At 35.9% G+C, this 16,446-nt stretch overlaps 1 protein-coding gene across 1 annotated transcript in view; it reads right to left on the minus strand.

The window, feature by feature from the left end:
- IL1RAP (interleukin 1 receptor accessory protein) overlaps window positions 1-16,446 on the minus strand; it is a gene marked incomplete at its 5' end in the record, with an annotated part of 86,030 nt that overhangs the window by 34,953 nt on the left and 34,631 nt on the right. The window contains 2 exon segments of the mRNA NM_001032960.1: window positions 4,984-5,170; window positions 9,729-10,014. Of these exon segments, the coding sequence (NP_001028132.1) occupies window positions 4,984-5,170; window positions 9,729-10,014 (473 nt within the window).

Here is a 16,446-nt window from a genome sequence, read left to right on the forward strand (position 1 = left end):
CAGATCCATAGAAGTAGGAATCAACAGATGTAGGAACCTCTGTTGATAACAGCTAAAAAAGAATTGCTGAAGAAGGGCCAAGACATCTGGGTAGATGCTTGGGGATGACTGTAAAAGGTACAAAATAGAAGGCAAAGTTAGCACTGCTGTACAGAGACAGGAGGATGCAGTGACCAAGAACCTTTGTTTTGTTTCCAAGATGGCAGAAGTGTTAGGATGAAAGGTGTCAGGTGATTACCCAAAGGTAGAGAAACAGGAAGCAATATATTAGAAATTATTAGTAATCTTTTCTTAATCAAATAAGAGAAAACATGATCAGTGGTTGTCTTTTTTTTTTTTGAAATGGAGTCTTCCTCCATTGCACAGGCTGGAGTGCGGTGGCATGATCTCAGCTCACTGCAACCTCCGCCTCCTGGGTTCAAGCTATTCTCCTGCCTCAGACTCCCAAGCAGCTGGGACTACAGGTGTGCGCCACCACGCCCGGCTAGTTTCTGTATTTTTAGTAGCGATGGGGTTTCACCATATTGGCCATGTTGTTTGTCTATTTTAGTCACCTGCACATGGTTGGATATTGGCCATGGTAATTGTTTTACAGCTGTGACTTTTTCTGTCTCCTTCTCAGAATTCATGTCTCCATTTACCCATGAATAGTATCTCCAGAGTATGGCATTAGCTCAGTTCTCTTCTCACTTTATTTAGTCTTCTCAAGTGCTTCAACTATCACATGAATGCACCCAATTCTGTCTTTAGCTCTGATTTTTCTGCTAAGCTCCAGACTCATAATCATGTAACCACTACCTGCTAGTCACTGCCACCCGCCAGCTAGATGTCTCAGAGACATCAGCAACTAACTTAACACGGCATTACCTAACCCATTACTTACTCCCGAAACCTGCTTCTCCTCTGTTACTTCATACCTTGGTTAATAGCACCATGCCATCCTTTCATGAAAACCAGAAATCTGGAAATCACTAGAGACTCAGAGTAAGACATTACATAGCTTTGCCCTCAAGAAATAGGCTGTCTTCTAGGATACATATCTCTCTCTCCTTAAAACCAACAGTAATTTCTCCTTGTCACTCTTATGAAACTTAGAAGTTTACATTTTGATAAGAATAGAAATTCTTCGTATTTACAAACTTATTTTTATTAAATTATGAGGTTATTTGGGACTACACAGCTCTGGGCATATATTTTATTCATTATGGTGTTCCCTCCTCCCCTGCCCCGGCACGTTGCATTGATCACAGCTAATCTTCAGCTAGTATACAGGTGTTCCTCAACTTATGATGAAAGTTACATACCAGTAAACCTATCATAAGTCAAAAATGTGGTTAAGTCAAAAATACATTTAATGCTAGCAACACAGCAGACGGTCTCCAACTTATGATGGTTTTATTTATGATTTTTTGACTTTATGATAATGTGAAAGTGATAAAAATTCAGTAAAACTGTAGCCCCATCACAAATCATAAGAAGCTACTTGACATACCACGAGGTTTTATCCCAATAAACCCATGATCAAGTGGAAAAATCTTAAGTCAAACCATCGTAAATTGAGGACTATCTGTAGTCATGAATGAATGACTAAAAAAAGTAAAGAAGTGAAAAATAATATTGAAACAGGTATAAATAAACAGGAATACATGAGACAGCTGTAATTTCCAGCTGGAGGGAATAAGGAACAATTAATAAAGATGGTACAATTTAGTCTGTTCTAAAGGGAGAAGGATGTTCCGGGCAGAGGAAATGCATGAGGAAAAAGGAGAGGAGAAAATGGCAGGATGTGTATGGGAATCAAACTAATAAATAAGGTTCGAGATTAAAACCTTGACTGCAGGGTAAATAAACATATGTTTTTTAACTGGAAGGTATATTACACTTATTGATGTAAAACTGTTAATATTATTTTTAAACCATCTTTTAGGTTTTTTTACTATGAAAAATTACAATCAGAGAGAGAACAATGAGTTCCTGTATCTTTACTAGCCTCAACAAGTATTAATTGAGACTATGTCTTATTTCATGTACAGCTATTCACTGCAACCCAAGATTATTTTGAAGCAAATCACAGACATCATATAATTTTATTTCTAAACAATATTTGAGTAATTTGAGTATCTCCAAAAAATAAGACTCTTTCTGCAAGCATAACTACAGTACCATTATCATGTTTAAAAAGTAATAATTTATTAGTAATGTTAGTATTGCATGTTCAAAATTCCCTGATCTTTTCATAATTTGCTTTAGTTTTTTTCAAATGAAAAAGATCCAACTAAAATTGATTCATTGCAGTTGGTTGTTAAATCTCTTAAATCAGTCTCTATATCTCTTTCTCTTCCTCACTCCTTTTCTACCTTCCTTCCCTGCCTCCCTCCATCCCTCTTAGTCATTTTATTGTAAAATAAAGCATATACCAAAAAAAATGCAAAACACATCTAAGAGTTAATGAGTTGTTATAAAGCAAAGGCCTTTGCTTCACTCAGGTCCAGGAACTTTGCCAGTCCCTCTTGAAGGCCTTCTTCATGGCCCACGTCAATCACACCTCCTTTACTACCCTCCAAAGTAGTCACTATCTATACTTTTATAGTTAAATCACTTCTTGTTTTTATTTATATACTTTTCACCTATATGTGCATGGTTAGATGCTACAGTGCTATCTACTTTTTAAATGCCTTATATGTTTCTTTTAATCTATACAGTCCCTCTTCATGACATTTCTTTTCTTACAATTTATCTTTTGAAAAACCCAGCACATCTGGCCCATAGAGTTTCACATAGTCTGGATTTTATTGATGATATATTCATGCTGCAGGTCAATGTATTTCTATGTTATTTATATATCTCCTGCAAAATGAGAGTGGGATCCAAAGGCTTAACTGGACTCAGGTTTAATTAGTTGGTAATATGAATCAATACGTAATATTTTCTTCTTTTATCAGAAGAAACATGTCTGATGGTTTTTCGTCTTGTGATGTTAGCAGTCATTGATGCTTAGATGCCTACATTTATTAATCTATTGAGAGTTGCAAGGTGATGATAATTCTAATTGTATCATTAAAATTTCATTTATTATTAGAAACACTTTACAAAACGCACCTCTCTACAATACTTCATTACCCAATGTTACATGTCCTCTAGGAAAACCAGAATGAATACTTGATTATTTGCCTTTACCAGTTTTTAAGATAATAAACTGATTTCCTTTCATCATCCAAATGTAACTCATTAAATTTTGTGAAATGTCATTATAAACTTATAAATTTAAACTGACTTCATAGGATTTAAACCATTAAAATTAGGTTCAAATTATTTTGGTTAAAATTGTTCATCTTTGGCCAACAGAAGACTCTTCAAGTTGACTCCCAAATTGTATCATTAGCAACTTAAGCAGAGACAGAATTTAAAATTTTCAGCTTTTGAAATTTATAACAAACTGTGTTTGTAGGATTTTTTATTTCTCTCCGGAGTTCTGCCAACTTTTGCTGCGTATTTTTGAAGCATTGTTATTAAGCACATGAGTTTTTGTTATTTTTATGTTTCCCTGATAAAGTGATCCTTTTATTATTATGAAATGTCATCTTTATCTCTGGTAATCCTGTCTACTTTATCTGATATTCTTACGGCCATTCTAATTTACTTACTGTATTTGTCATTTTTTTATTTTAATTTTTTCTCCCTTTCACCTTCTATTGATCTTAAGGCATTATCCATTGTCTTTTTTTTTTTTCTGTGATCTTTCTCTTAGATTAGCTTCATTTCTAAAATGATTTATTTTCTAAGTTTGTATGGAGTTACATAATATATATAATTTTTAGATGTTTCTAATTCTTATTATTCGTTCACATCTTGTATCATTTTAAAATGTCATTTAGCTCACTTAGGAAATAGTAGTTTTTTTCTAAATTTTAAAATATAAAAGGATTTTCTAACTTCAGCAAGCTATCTTTTCAAAACGATGGTGTCTTGGTCTTAAGATGTCCTGGCTTCGTTCTCCTGCTCCATTTTTAGCCAGTCCTTCTTTTTCCTTCCTATATATTGTCCTCATCCGGTTTACTTTTGATTCTACTCTCAGTAGCTTCTCCTCAACGTGGCGGGTCATATTTCAGAGTCGTGAGGAACTACAACTTCTTCCACCCCTTCAGAGCTTCTTGTTATAGGTCTCTTGCACGGTCCTCTATTAGAGAGCAAAACCTCTCCCAATTTTAGCTCCTGTTCTCAAGTTGGTTCATCACACTTTCCAGTGAGCACCTGTTGGCTCTTTTGGTGTTCTCCTGTTGTCAAGTCTGACAGACACCACATTACTTCCATCTGCTTCCTTCCGCACAAACACTGATCCCATATGGGCTCAGGCTGTTGGTGGCTTTATCAAAAGTGGTTCCTGTGGATAATCTGTCACTGAGTTATGCTGTAAATCCTGTCCATGGGGTTTTGGCTTTAGTGTATGTGGAGACTTGAAGCAATACGAAGGCTATGTTGCTGCTACAAGCGCTACCTTCCAACACTTTTATATTTTGACAAAACATTTTCCAAATCCCTCAGATGTGGAAGAGACCATAGATGGACAGTGCTCACAAATGAGGGCAAAGAAAAAAACACACAGAAATAATAAAATGCAGTACTGATTAATCAAGGAATTGAATTTCACCACATGAATTAACAGCTTATGACTTCACTAAGCAGGAACTAGAAGTGGGCGGCATTTCTTAAAATGCATTTCACATGAAGTTAACAGAAATAAGGTAGTTTTGGTATTCTAGTTAGAGTTATTTCAGAAATAGTGAGCTGAGACAAAGTACTGTGCACCACTTCCTTTAAAATGGTACAAAATGAGGACGTGGTGAAATATTTCCATAAAGTTATTATGGAATAAATCAGATAATCTGAAGAGAAATACCTTTGCTTATACATGTAACTCAGTAAATAAGTATTATCATTTTATAAGTTATTAGAGAGAATAAAGTGTAGTCTAATTTTCCTTACCATATACCAAGTGATGGTCGGTTTGACACTGGAAGGAAAATATCCATCTACATTTGGACAAGTGATCCTCTGAATGCCATATTCTATATACAATTTATGCACTGGGAGTTTCATGGGGGAATTGAAACAGCTGTCTTTTTGAACAACTTCCAAGGGAAATGCAACTTTGCTGCAATATGTGGTGTTCCTGAAAAAAGAAACATACAATGAATGGGTAGTATTTGCATTCGATTTCATAGAGCATTCAAATGAACTAAGTGAAGCCATGCTACATACTGAGACATCATTTATATATGTAAGTTCACGTAAGAGATAAAATCATAGTGGAGGCATTTCCTATACCAATTGGCATCGCAGAATTTTAAAAAAGCACAATTAATTAATTACTATTAATGTACCAAAGTATTTATACTTTCAGATGTGGTCCTAAATGTGTTTGTCAGTGTATATAAATAGTCACGTGTCACATGATGACATTTCAGTTAACGATGGATCACACATGTGATGGTGGTTTCATAAAATTATAATGGAGCTCAAGAATTTCTATTATTTATTGATGTCATTGTCATTGTAATGTCATAGGGCAACATATTATTCATGTTTTGGGTGATGCTGGTATAAACAAACCTATGCACTGTCAGACAAATAAAAGTGTATAGTAATGTCCTAGGCTTTCACACTCACTCACTACTCACTCACTCTCCCAGAGCAACTTCCAGTCCTACAAGCTGTATTCACGATAAGTGCCCTACACAGGTGTACTATTTCTTTCATCTTTTATATTATATTTTAACTGTGTCTTTTCTATATTTAGATAGCTTAAGTACACAAATCCTTATCAGTGTGTTATAATTGCCTATAGTATTCAGTACCACAACCTGCTATACAGGTTGGTAACCTAGGAGTAACAGACTATACCATATAGCCTAGGTGTGTAGTAGGCTCTCCCAACCAGGTTCATGTAACTACACTCTATGATGGTCACACAATGACTAAAGTTACCTAACAAAACATTTCTCAGAACATATCCCCTGTTCTGCTGTTTGACATAGCAAAATATAACTGTGCATATATGTAACACTAAAAACATTCTCAATAATACTCAGTGCTGGTAAGGCAGAGGCATGAATGGCATATTTATGCAGAGTCAATAATGGTATAAGCAACTTTGGGAAAAACTATGCTTCCAGGATCATAAAAAAGCCTTTGTTTTTGCCCTAGTAATCCTATGTCTGGATATTTTGTCACATGATAGAATGATAGAAAAGGGGGAATAGAGACAGCACGTAGTTAAAAATGCCCATCCAGAGCCATATTAGCAAGAAAAACATTAAAATCAATAGAAAAAAATGTGACAAATGGAATATTATAAAGAAAACTGTGGTACAACCCTTCAAAGTTGTTGTGAGAACGTATACAAAGAATCAGGCATGAAGGAAAAAAAACAAACACATAACAATTCCTTAGGACGACTGGGGAATTGCATTTGTGCTATAATGTTCATGTACATTGTTTTGTCTGCTTGGAGGGCTTACTTCTCCCACCCCCTTCATTTCACATACAGGCCTTCTCTGTTATCTTCTCCCACCTCATATCTAAATTTGGTCTGTCGTTTATTGAGCACGTTGGACATTTCCTTGGTTAAATTTGTTATAATTCAAAATTAGATGGTTATGTTATAGATATGTGTCAATATCCTCTGTAAAATATAAGTCCCACAACACTATTTATGTTTTTTTATTACATTAATTGCATCTAGTACAGTGTCTTAACTTTCAGTAACTGCTGAACAAATATTTGTTATTAAGTAAATGGAATGGATGTAAAACTTGTGTCTAAATATAGGTAAACATGAAAAATAACATAGAATAATAAATCAACTAATTTTTTAGGGTGATGGGATAAGGAGTCTATGTCTAGCCATTTTTGTGATTTTTGTATAAATAATATTTGTGAGGCATCACATCACACATATTTGGCTTATTGGGTACCAAAATGACTTATGAATAAAGACTAAATTTAGTGGAAAGGGTGGGGTATGCATTCTCAAAGATGGAGGGAGGGGTGTTAAAGATGACTTGTGACAATACTCAGAAGGGGGTAAGAGGGAGTGGTAGGCATGATCCATACCTACAAATAACAAAACATCTGCCCCTTGGAAGACAGACTCTATAGGTAGAAGTTATAGAAGGGAAATTTAAGTTTAAGGATCTATTTTCTGATTTTAAAAAATACGAAGAACAGTGATTGGACTGACATTTTAGCTTCCAAAGTTGAACAGTATTGGGGCAAGAATATAAAGAAAATACTCAAAGATGAAACTAATTTTATTGCCCTATGGTTCTACATGCTTCAGTTTAAGGTCATTCTCAGCTTATACATTTCCTCAGTAACATAGGAAACATGGTAGTGCTCCCACCAGACAACTTCAATTCTAGATTTGCTTTAAGAACATGGAAGATAGAGAAGTAAACTGAAGAGGTGACAATCTGGAAGTTGATAAATAACACTAAAGGTATATGCAGGTCTTAACCGTCATGCAGCCCTACTCCTACAATGTAAAAGAAGATTAGACAAGTTTGTGGAAGAGCTACAGGCAAGTAGTAAGTAATTAAGGAAAAAGTAAAACTGATACTGAAACACTAAGATACACAGTGGAGACCATAGTTAAACAGAAAGCTCCCGAAGACTTCCTCCCACTGGAAAATGTTAACAGATGAACAGTTATCAAAGATAAAAAGGAGCTCAACAAGCATGTATGCCAACTCTCTTCCTATGTAGATGTAGATACCACAGCTCTCAGACATGGACAGGACTTGCCTAAGGTCACCAGCTAAGTAGTGGCAGAGTGGAAGTGATGGCCTAGTTTCTCTGTCTTCTCCTAATGCTCTTTCCACTATAATCTGCTTTAACTTCTACTACATTGTATTAGAACATAAATAATGAGAACATGAGTACTTCAGGATCCTTGGAAACCCATATACCAGTCTAAAGCCCACTCCAATAAGATTCAAGTTTCCAGTGAAAACCTCAGAAGGGCCTTCAGAGGTTACAGGGATTCTCCCTTACCTCCAACTCCCAAGAACACAGTGATCTAAAGGCTTTTCTATGATAGAAAAGAGGTATTTTTTCACATAATCATAACATAGCTTACATTTACCAAAGTATAGTCCTAGTTTTCCATCAGGGAGTAGAGACTCTCTATGAGAGAAAAAACATTTGTGATTATTTATTGTTATGGACTGAACTGTGTCACCCCACCCCAATTTACATGCTAAAGTCCTACCTCACAGTACATTAGAATGTGACTGTATTTGAAAACAGAAAATTTGAAGACATAATTGAGCTAAAATGAAGTCACAAGGATGGTCTCTAATCCCATACTATTAGCATCCTTATCAGAAGAAGAGATTAAGACACAAACACACAGAGGAAAGAGCATGCAAAGACAAGGAGAGAAGATGGCCATTTACAAGACAAGGATAGAGGCACCAAGAATGAAATCAACCCTGCCGACACCTTGATCTTGGATTTCTAGCCTCCAGAACTGTGAGAAGGTAATTTTGTTTGTTAAAGTCACCCAGTCTGAGGTATTTTGTCATTGCAGTCCTAGCAAAGCAACACATCTGTTAAATAGTAGGAAGTCGTTCAAAGGAAAAAAAAAAAATTAACCTAGATGGGAGTTTAGAAAACAAGGCCATGCCTGGCACCTAAAAAGTGACCGCTGGTAAAAAGTAACCAAATAATTAACCCTGAAAAGGGCTATTCTGTGGAGAATAACCCTGAAAAGGGCTATTCTATTCTGTCGAGAAGCCTCAGTTTTTTTTTCCCCCCAAAAAACATTAATGCGGAAAAAAAAAAAAAAAAGGAATACTGTAGAGTAAAATATAAAATTTACAAAACTTTCAAAGGAAAAAAAGTGGATTGGAAAGAAATTTTACTGTAATGATAAATTGTTTGGATTAAATCCTTAGATTGCCAGAGATAATGGTATTCTCTTGCTTCTCAGGAGAAATTTGGGAGAAGTTTAAAAAGCATTGTCATACATACATGTCATGGCTCCCAAAAGAACATTTGGGAGAATATTATGACAGAGAAAATTCTAAGGAGGCAATTGTAACTGAAAAGGCAAACCTGGGGCAAATGGGAGAGAGGACTCTCAGTTCACTCTAGGTCTTCTGATTTGGGGGTTAGATCTGCAGTGTCCAATAGAAATGATACTGTGAACCACATATGTAATTGTAGACATTTCAATTGCCACACTAAAAAAGTAAAATAATATTTGGGAGGCATCGCATCACACATATTTGGGAGGCATTGTGCATCACACAATGCACCCTGAGTTTCTTTTCTGTGCCGGGTACTTTGAAAGATGCCAAGAATAACCGATACAAATGGGCTCTATTCCCTTCCCTGTTCAATGTCTGGATAAATGGATGTCTCCAGGTGAGGCATAAAGGCACGCAGGTCATGAGAAGGGATTAATAACAAGGCTCCACTTTTACACAACTTTGATATGTCTCAGGGTCTGGGAAGAAACTACCTCTGGAGAACATTCTAAGGGCCACAACCAATTTCTCTGCATACCTCCTTCAGCCCCCTTCAGCTAAGCTGCAGAGAATTACCTCACTAACCTCTATCTAAATGCTTCCGACTTCTCCCCAGCTTCCTAGCACATGGATCATCTGGACAAAAGCCCAGAAACTAAAGGGAGAAGAGAAAGTCACTGCCAAGAATCAAGCTACCTTAACATGCAGGTATAGTTGCCAGTGTCATTGAGGAGAGTGGGCCGGAACCACAGCACATCTTTCTCCTTACTAATGCGGTTCTCAGGGAGGCGGAAGTTAATCGGCTCCTCAAGGTCCCGGTCCTGCCTAGTCCAATACCAGATCAGAGTAAGGCCAGCTGAATGGGCTGTGCTGTAGTTAAATTTCAAGAAGTGTTCAAAGAGCGGACACTTGATGCGAGCTGGCTCATCTTCAAACACTTGGATTTGCCTCATGGTATCTAGTCCCCAGTCATCGCAGCGTTCTGGAATAATCAAAAAGAAAGAAAGGGCAGATGAGTCATTTTACAATAAAGGCCTCGAAAGAACACACCTTCTCCGCAGGGCACCCCGTCTTTTCCAGAACCTCTTTCTCTGGTCATCTTCCAGCCTCCCTCTAATAACTGCATACAGTAGGCACCTTTGGTGTGAAGAAATTGCTGTTCCCCATTGCTTTTTATTTTCTGAGTATCTCTTGGATAATGATTTGATCTGATAGCTTGACCCTGGTAAGCCCTGCAAGGTACGGGAGAAGGTTTCACCTAAAAAAGACATCCTGTGTTTTTTCACTTTGTGGAACAGAGAATGGTTTAAGGAGGAAATTGGAACTGAAAAGATAACCCTTGGGCAAATGGGAGAAAGGACTCCCAGTTTGTTCTAGGTCTTCTGATTTTTGGGCTAGGTCTGTACTGTCCAGTAGAAATCAGAATGCAACACACATATGTAATTTTAGACATTTCAGTTGCCACACTAGAAAAGTAAAACAAAACAGATGAAATTAATTTTACTATTTTGTTAAACCCAATATATCCAAAATATCAAAAAACGAGCTATTTTACATGTACATTCTTTTTCTGTGGTACGTCTTCAAAATTCAACGTATTTTACACTGACATCTCAATCTGGGCCAGCCACATATGTCTTACTCTACTTTACTGGACAGCAGGGCAGCAGACCTCAAGAAATCAAGAGATCTCGGTAACACCCATTGGTGGAATACTCATTCAGGACTAAAGGTGCTACAGTTCCAATGACAGAGTCAAATAAAAAAGCAGCTTAGTTCTGCAAGGTCACTCAGTTCTTTAAATTCCTTCTGAGCTGTATACCCATTTTATATTTTTACCATCAAACATTATTTTTAACGATCACTTGAAAACTCTGGAATACAGAGTCTACAAAAACAGCCCTAGTTTTCTCTTTCCCCTGTATCCACATCCTCTGCAATTTGAAACTGTGAATTTTCCAATCAAGAGTCTATCTTACCACCCCTCGAATCTGCGCTGTCCTTGTGAGTAATGGCTTGTATAATTTATCCTTTATAATGAAAAATAATCACTCATCTACTCAGGAAAAAAAAAAAAAAAAAACGATTTAAAGAATTTTTTTCTTTATTTTAAGAAAATAAGAAAATATTTATTTTCTTAAGAGTGATATCTGAATGGAGGGCTCTAGAAGTCACCAGATGAAAGGTGAATAGAGGTCAGGGTGATGGAGTCCTGTGGGCCACAAAACCATCACCTTAAAGTAGTTTTTTCCTTATGTCCCTAATATATGCACATACACACATTTATGTATATATTTTTTAACTCTGTAATCTTCCTGACATTTCCATTGACATCTAAAACTTTTCATGCTAAGTATAATTGGAAAGGATGTATGTAGTGTCATAAGTAATGCCATTTTGAAAGAAAAGAGTTACATCATTCTTTTAATTACATCCAATGGAATAGTGATTTGTCATACACCAATATCCAACCTAAAAACATGTTAAAAAGCTTTCTTTTAATCATTATAAATTCCATAGTTTCTTTTTGCTTGACCTTAACATTAATTCCACTATCTCCACGTGTAAATTTACTTTAATGGAATATATTCTTATGTTTGATAGTTTATTTTTTATTTGTCATCATTTTATTCTTTTGTGTAATATGTAAAGTGCTAAATATTAAAAGATTTTTTGAAATGTCTTATACATTTAAATAATATGTTTCATTTTATAAGTAAGTATTGATTATTAAATGTAAAGGTTGTATTGGAAATCATTTCTCAGTAATATAGAAGGGCTATTTTTGAATGGGCGTTTTTGGGTACTAGTTAAAAACTGCTTGCTTACATGTAAGAACTGGGAAAATTTGTTTATAGTAATGGACTAAAGGAGCTTAGTTCTACAAGGTCACTCAATTCTTGAAATTCTTTCTGAGCTGTATACCCATTTTATATTTTTATCATCGAACATTATTTTTAATGATCACTTGAAAACTCTGGAATACAGAGTCTGCAAAAACAGTGCTAGTTTTCCCTTCCCCCTGTATCCACATCCTCTGCAATTTGAAACTGTGAGTTTTCCAATCAAGATTCTATCTTACCACCCCTCAAATCTGCGCTGTCCTTGTGAGTTATACTGGCAAACAAAATGCAGCAAAAGTGATTGTGTGGTGTGTGACAATCTAAGTCTAAGACTTAAAAGGTTTTGCTTTTTCTCTTGGAACTTTGTTGTCACCATGAGAACAAGTCCAGGAAAGCATATTAATAAATAAGAGACCACACAGAGGACAGCTGAGACACCCTCGCTGGCAGCTGGCCCACCTCCAGAAGTATGGCTATCTGGCTTTCCACAGCTGACCAAAGGGACAAGAGCAAGCCCGGCCTAGATGAGCTGAGCCACACCAGATACAGACTCAGAAGCAAAAACACAAGTGAAATAAATAAAATGAAGTTTGGTCATTGAAATGTGTGCTCCTTTTTTGTAGCAGTGGATAACTGGCAAAACAACTCACTTGCCATTATTCTAATACTGATAAAAGCAAAGAATCCGAAGCTTTCTGACTTGCAAAAGGATTTGTCATGTAAGCAATAAAGCTCTGGGAAATTTAACAAACTAGTTTTTTCAAGACTCAACAAATGACTATTTGTTGCTATGTTTTTACTTAGAAGCCACTTTTAAAATTCAACATACAGAGAAATAATTGGAAAAATCACAGTGTTGTTCACATCAGTGCACAATTGTAATACAATGTATTTTATAAAGTATCACATTCTTTTAACATATTTGCAAAGTTGCAGAGTTTGCTTATTCAGCTTGTATAAAAGTAAAACCAAAGTTTTGGCTGGGCGTGGTGGCTCATGCCTGTAATCCCAACACTTTAGGAGGCCAAGGCGGGTGGATCACCTGAGGACAGGAGTTCGAGACCAGCCTGGCCAACATGGCGAAACTCCATCTCTACTAAAAATACAAAAATTAGCCAGGCATGGTGGCAGGTGCCTGTAATCCCAGCTACTCGGAAATATGAGGCAGGAGACTTGCTTGAACCTGGCAGGCAGAGGTTGCAGTCAGCCGAGATCATGTCACTGCACTCCAGCCTGGGCAAGAGAACAAGACTCAAAAAAAAAAGAAAAGAAAAGAAAATTAAAATAATGTTTAATACATAATCCCAAGTAACTGCAAGAGCAGGAGAAAAGACAATGGTAATGCCAACATGGACAAGTGGTAACAGGCTTAGCACACCTAAAAAGACAAATCCTAAACCAGCAGCAGAGAACTGGAGAACAAACCAATCTGTAGTTCAGGATGCTGAAAAGACCCAGGAATTATCAGCACCAAGATAAAGAGTCATTAGTGCTGTTTACCCACCATTTATGGGTTCTCCTCTCGGCATATTATAAGATTGTACATTTCTACACCTCTGAAGTAAGGAGCGGCCATATGATTTACTTTGACCAAGAAGATGTAGTCAGTGCTACTTGTGGTGGATGTTTTAAGAGGTGGGGTATATTTTACAAACTTCCCTTTTCTTCTGCCTTGGCAAACATGAAAGCCCAGAGACAGAGGCTCCCTTAGCTTGGGTCCCTTGATGGATGGCATATCACACAACTTTGTTCTTTTAAGGCAGAGATAATTTGGATTTGCTTATTACCAATATCACTAATCTATCCTGGCACATGCAGTCAGGTATCTCAAAACCGAGGATATGGGAAGAACGGTAAAATAAACAAGACAGAATGACAGCTATATAAAAAAGTTACATGCTTTGTTCCAAGCCCACTCTTCCAGTACTGAACAATCTCTTCACTCAGCTCCAAGGATGAGGGCAGTCAGACATTTACTCTCCACAGAAGAGAATGAAAGAATCTTCTGTGGAAAATCTGGCCAGTTTAAGAAGAAAGATATGACAATCTTACTATCAGAAGCTCTTTAGAAAATTGTGCAGCCACATCATCCAACAGAAAAGCACAAGTTGAATGAGCATCATGGCTTCACACTCACATTTAGAATTTCCAATCAGCTTCTTAATCACTTCTTCTTAAATCTGAGCAGATAATCTGAGAAAAACCTGTACCACAAAATGTAATGTCAGAAAAAAAAAAAAGTAAAAAGAACTTGGAGAAAATCAAATTATTCAAGGAAAAGTAAACATTTAAAAAATACTGTCAACATTCTCAGAGCAGTAAGGAATCTGTTTCATCCATGAAGCAGGAACAAATGCTATAACAAAGCAATATTCGGAGGAAAAAAGCCCACTAAAACAAACAAAAAAAAACTTTAATAGATTTTTTTAGATGTTAAATTTAAAGATTTCCTAAAAAGCAGAGTAGAAAGAAAAAGAAATAGAAAATAGATAAGAAAGTCAGAAGCACAGTCCAGGAATCTCAATCTCTCAGTAAGAGGAGCCTCTGCACCCCACCTATCAAAAAACAAAACAAACAAACAAAAAAAACCAAAATACAAAGAAAATTCTCAATTAAAGAATTCACAGGAAAAAAACACAAAATCTGAGAACTGAACTATACAACCTTCTAAGGACCTATTAATTGCCCCAGTACAATGGATAGAAATAAACTTACACCACATAAATATTTCACAATAATTGCAGAGAAAGAGAGGATTCTGCAAACTGCCAGGGAGTAAGAAAGGAAAGGAAAAAAAAAAAAAGTCACTACAAAATATTAGGAATGAGAATGGTTTGGGAACTCCCAAACACAAGACTGGAAACTAGAAGATAATGAAGCAATGCATCTGAAGGAAAATTATTTCCAATCTAGAACCTAAACATAACAAAAAAATCAAGTGTGAAGGTGACAAATGTAGACACACAACGACTCTACAATTTATTTACCATGTCCTCCTTATCAGGGAGCTACGGAGAATTTGTGCTACAAAAATGAGAGAATAAAACATTAATAGAGAAAACCTAGGATTGGGAATAGGATTCTAATTCAAGAGAGAAAAGGGATCCTCAGAATGACAGTGAACGAGACCCAAGGATAAAAGCTATGCACCAGGGCTTGGTAATGAACCAGTATAGGTAGTAGGGATTGGAAACCTCCAATAAGGGAAAAAATAATCACAACTGACAGATTATCTGAGGACATTAACAGTGTGAAAAATGTGAAAAATTATGCTGACAGGCAATTGAAAGCTATAGAAATGGTTACAAAAACATACAAATTAAAATAAGCATATGAAAAGCAATGCAGTTAATAACTTCAAAAACTAAGAAAGGTAATAGAATTATAGTCCATAAATATGTGAAAACATATTAATGAAATGATTATTGATTCGACCAAATATGAAATATAGAGATGAATGGGTAGAAGGGATAGCAGTTTCAGTGAGATTATCCTCATTTACTATAATGAAAAAAGTGAAAAGATAATGCCTAGGGTTGACTACACAAAAGATAACAATGTATACAAATAGGTTAGCAAAATATAGTTGAGAAATATTATAAGAGATAAGTTAAGATATCCAAGTTGTTGCCTCTGAGAAGCGTAATTAGTAAAAGTGAGGATAGTTAAGGCAGAAAGAATATAATTATTTTGATATGTTTTTTAATATATGGACCTTAAAAATCTATGCATAATTTGCTTTCAAATGAATTAAAATAATAATTAGAATAAAAGGAAGAAAGGAAAGAAGGAAGAAAATATACACCATGTAATACAGTTGGCAAACCCATTCTATGTCAAACCATCCTTATCATAACTACTTTCTGTTACAGATATTTTTGATTTTATATTTTGTTTCAAAAAATTGTGTTGTTATGTATTGGCTTGACAGTCGTTTCACTTTGAATGATAAAGAATATAGAAAAAAAAAAAGATGACAACGGTTGGATAGCAAATGGAGTCTGAAATTTCATTATACTGTTTGTTGTCTAGATAAAATAAGATGTCACTGCCTTTGGTATTTCCTACAGATATTCTTTATGTGTTTTGCAAAAGCATCTCCCTCAAGACTGCACTTTTTTGACTGAAATTAGATGATGGTAGAGGAACGACTATTAAATGGGAATTAGTATCGCTCCTACAACCCCACTCTACAATGTGTATCAATTCAGATCACTCCAACTTGGGCCACAGATCACATTCTGATGTCATTATTCACTCTTAATAGAAACACTGGTAAACTGGAGAGAAAAAGGAAGGCCTGCTGGGGTGTAATAGTGCCCTTATTAAGGAGACATTCTGACACCAATAAAATAAGTGTCATGTTGGACCCTGAAAGTCTTCATAGCCCTGGGCAATAATTAATAGTAAGACAGGTGATGAGTAACATGTAGATTTTTCTTTCGTAAAGTAGGAGAATGCCGACTGGAAAAGAGGAGAAAAAAAAAAAGGAGAGCTAACATAACATTTTAACTGCAAGCATATACTCAGACCAATTTAGGAGGAATTATAAAATGGAATTTTAGTGATCA

The sequence above is a fragment of the Macaca mulatta genome, chromosome 2 (assembly GCF_049350105.2).
Source record: "Macaca mulatta isolate MMU2019108-1 chromosome 2, T2T-MMU8v2.0, whole genome shotgun sequence".
NCBI classification, from domain to species: Eukaryota; Metazoa; Chordata; class Mammalia; order Primates; family Cercopithecidae; genus Macaca; species Macaca mulatta.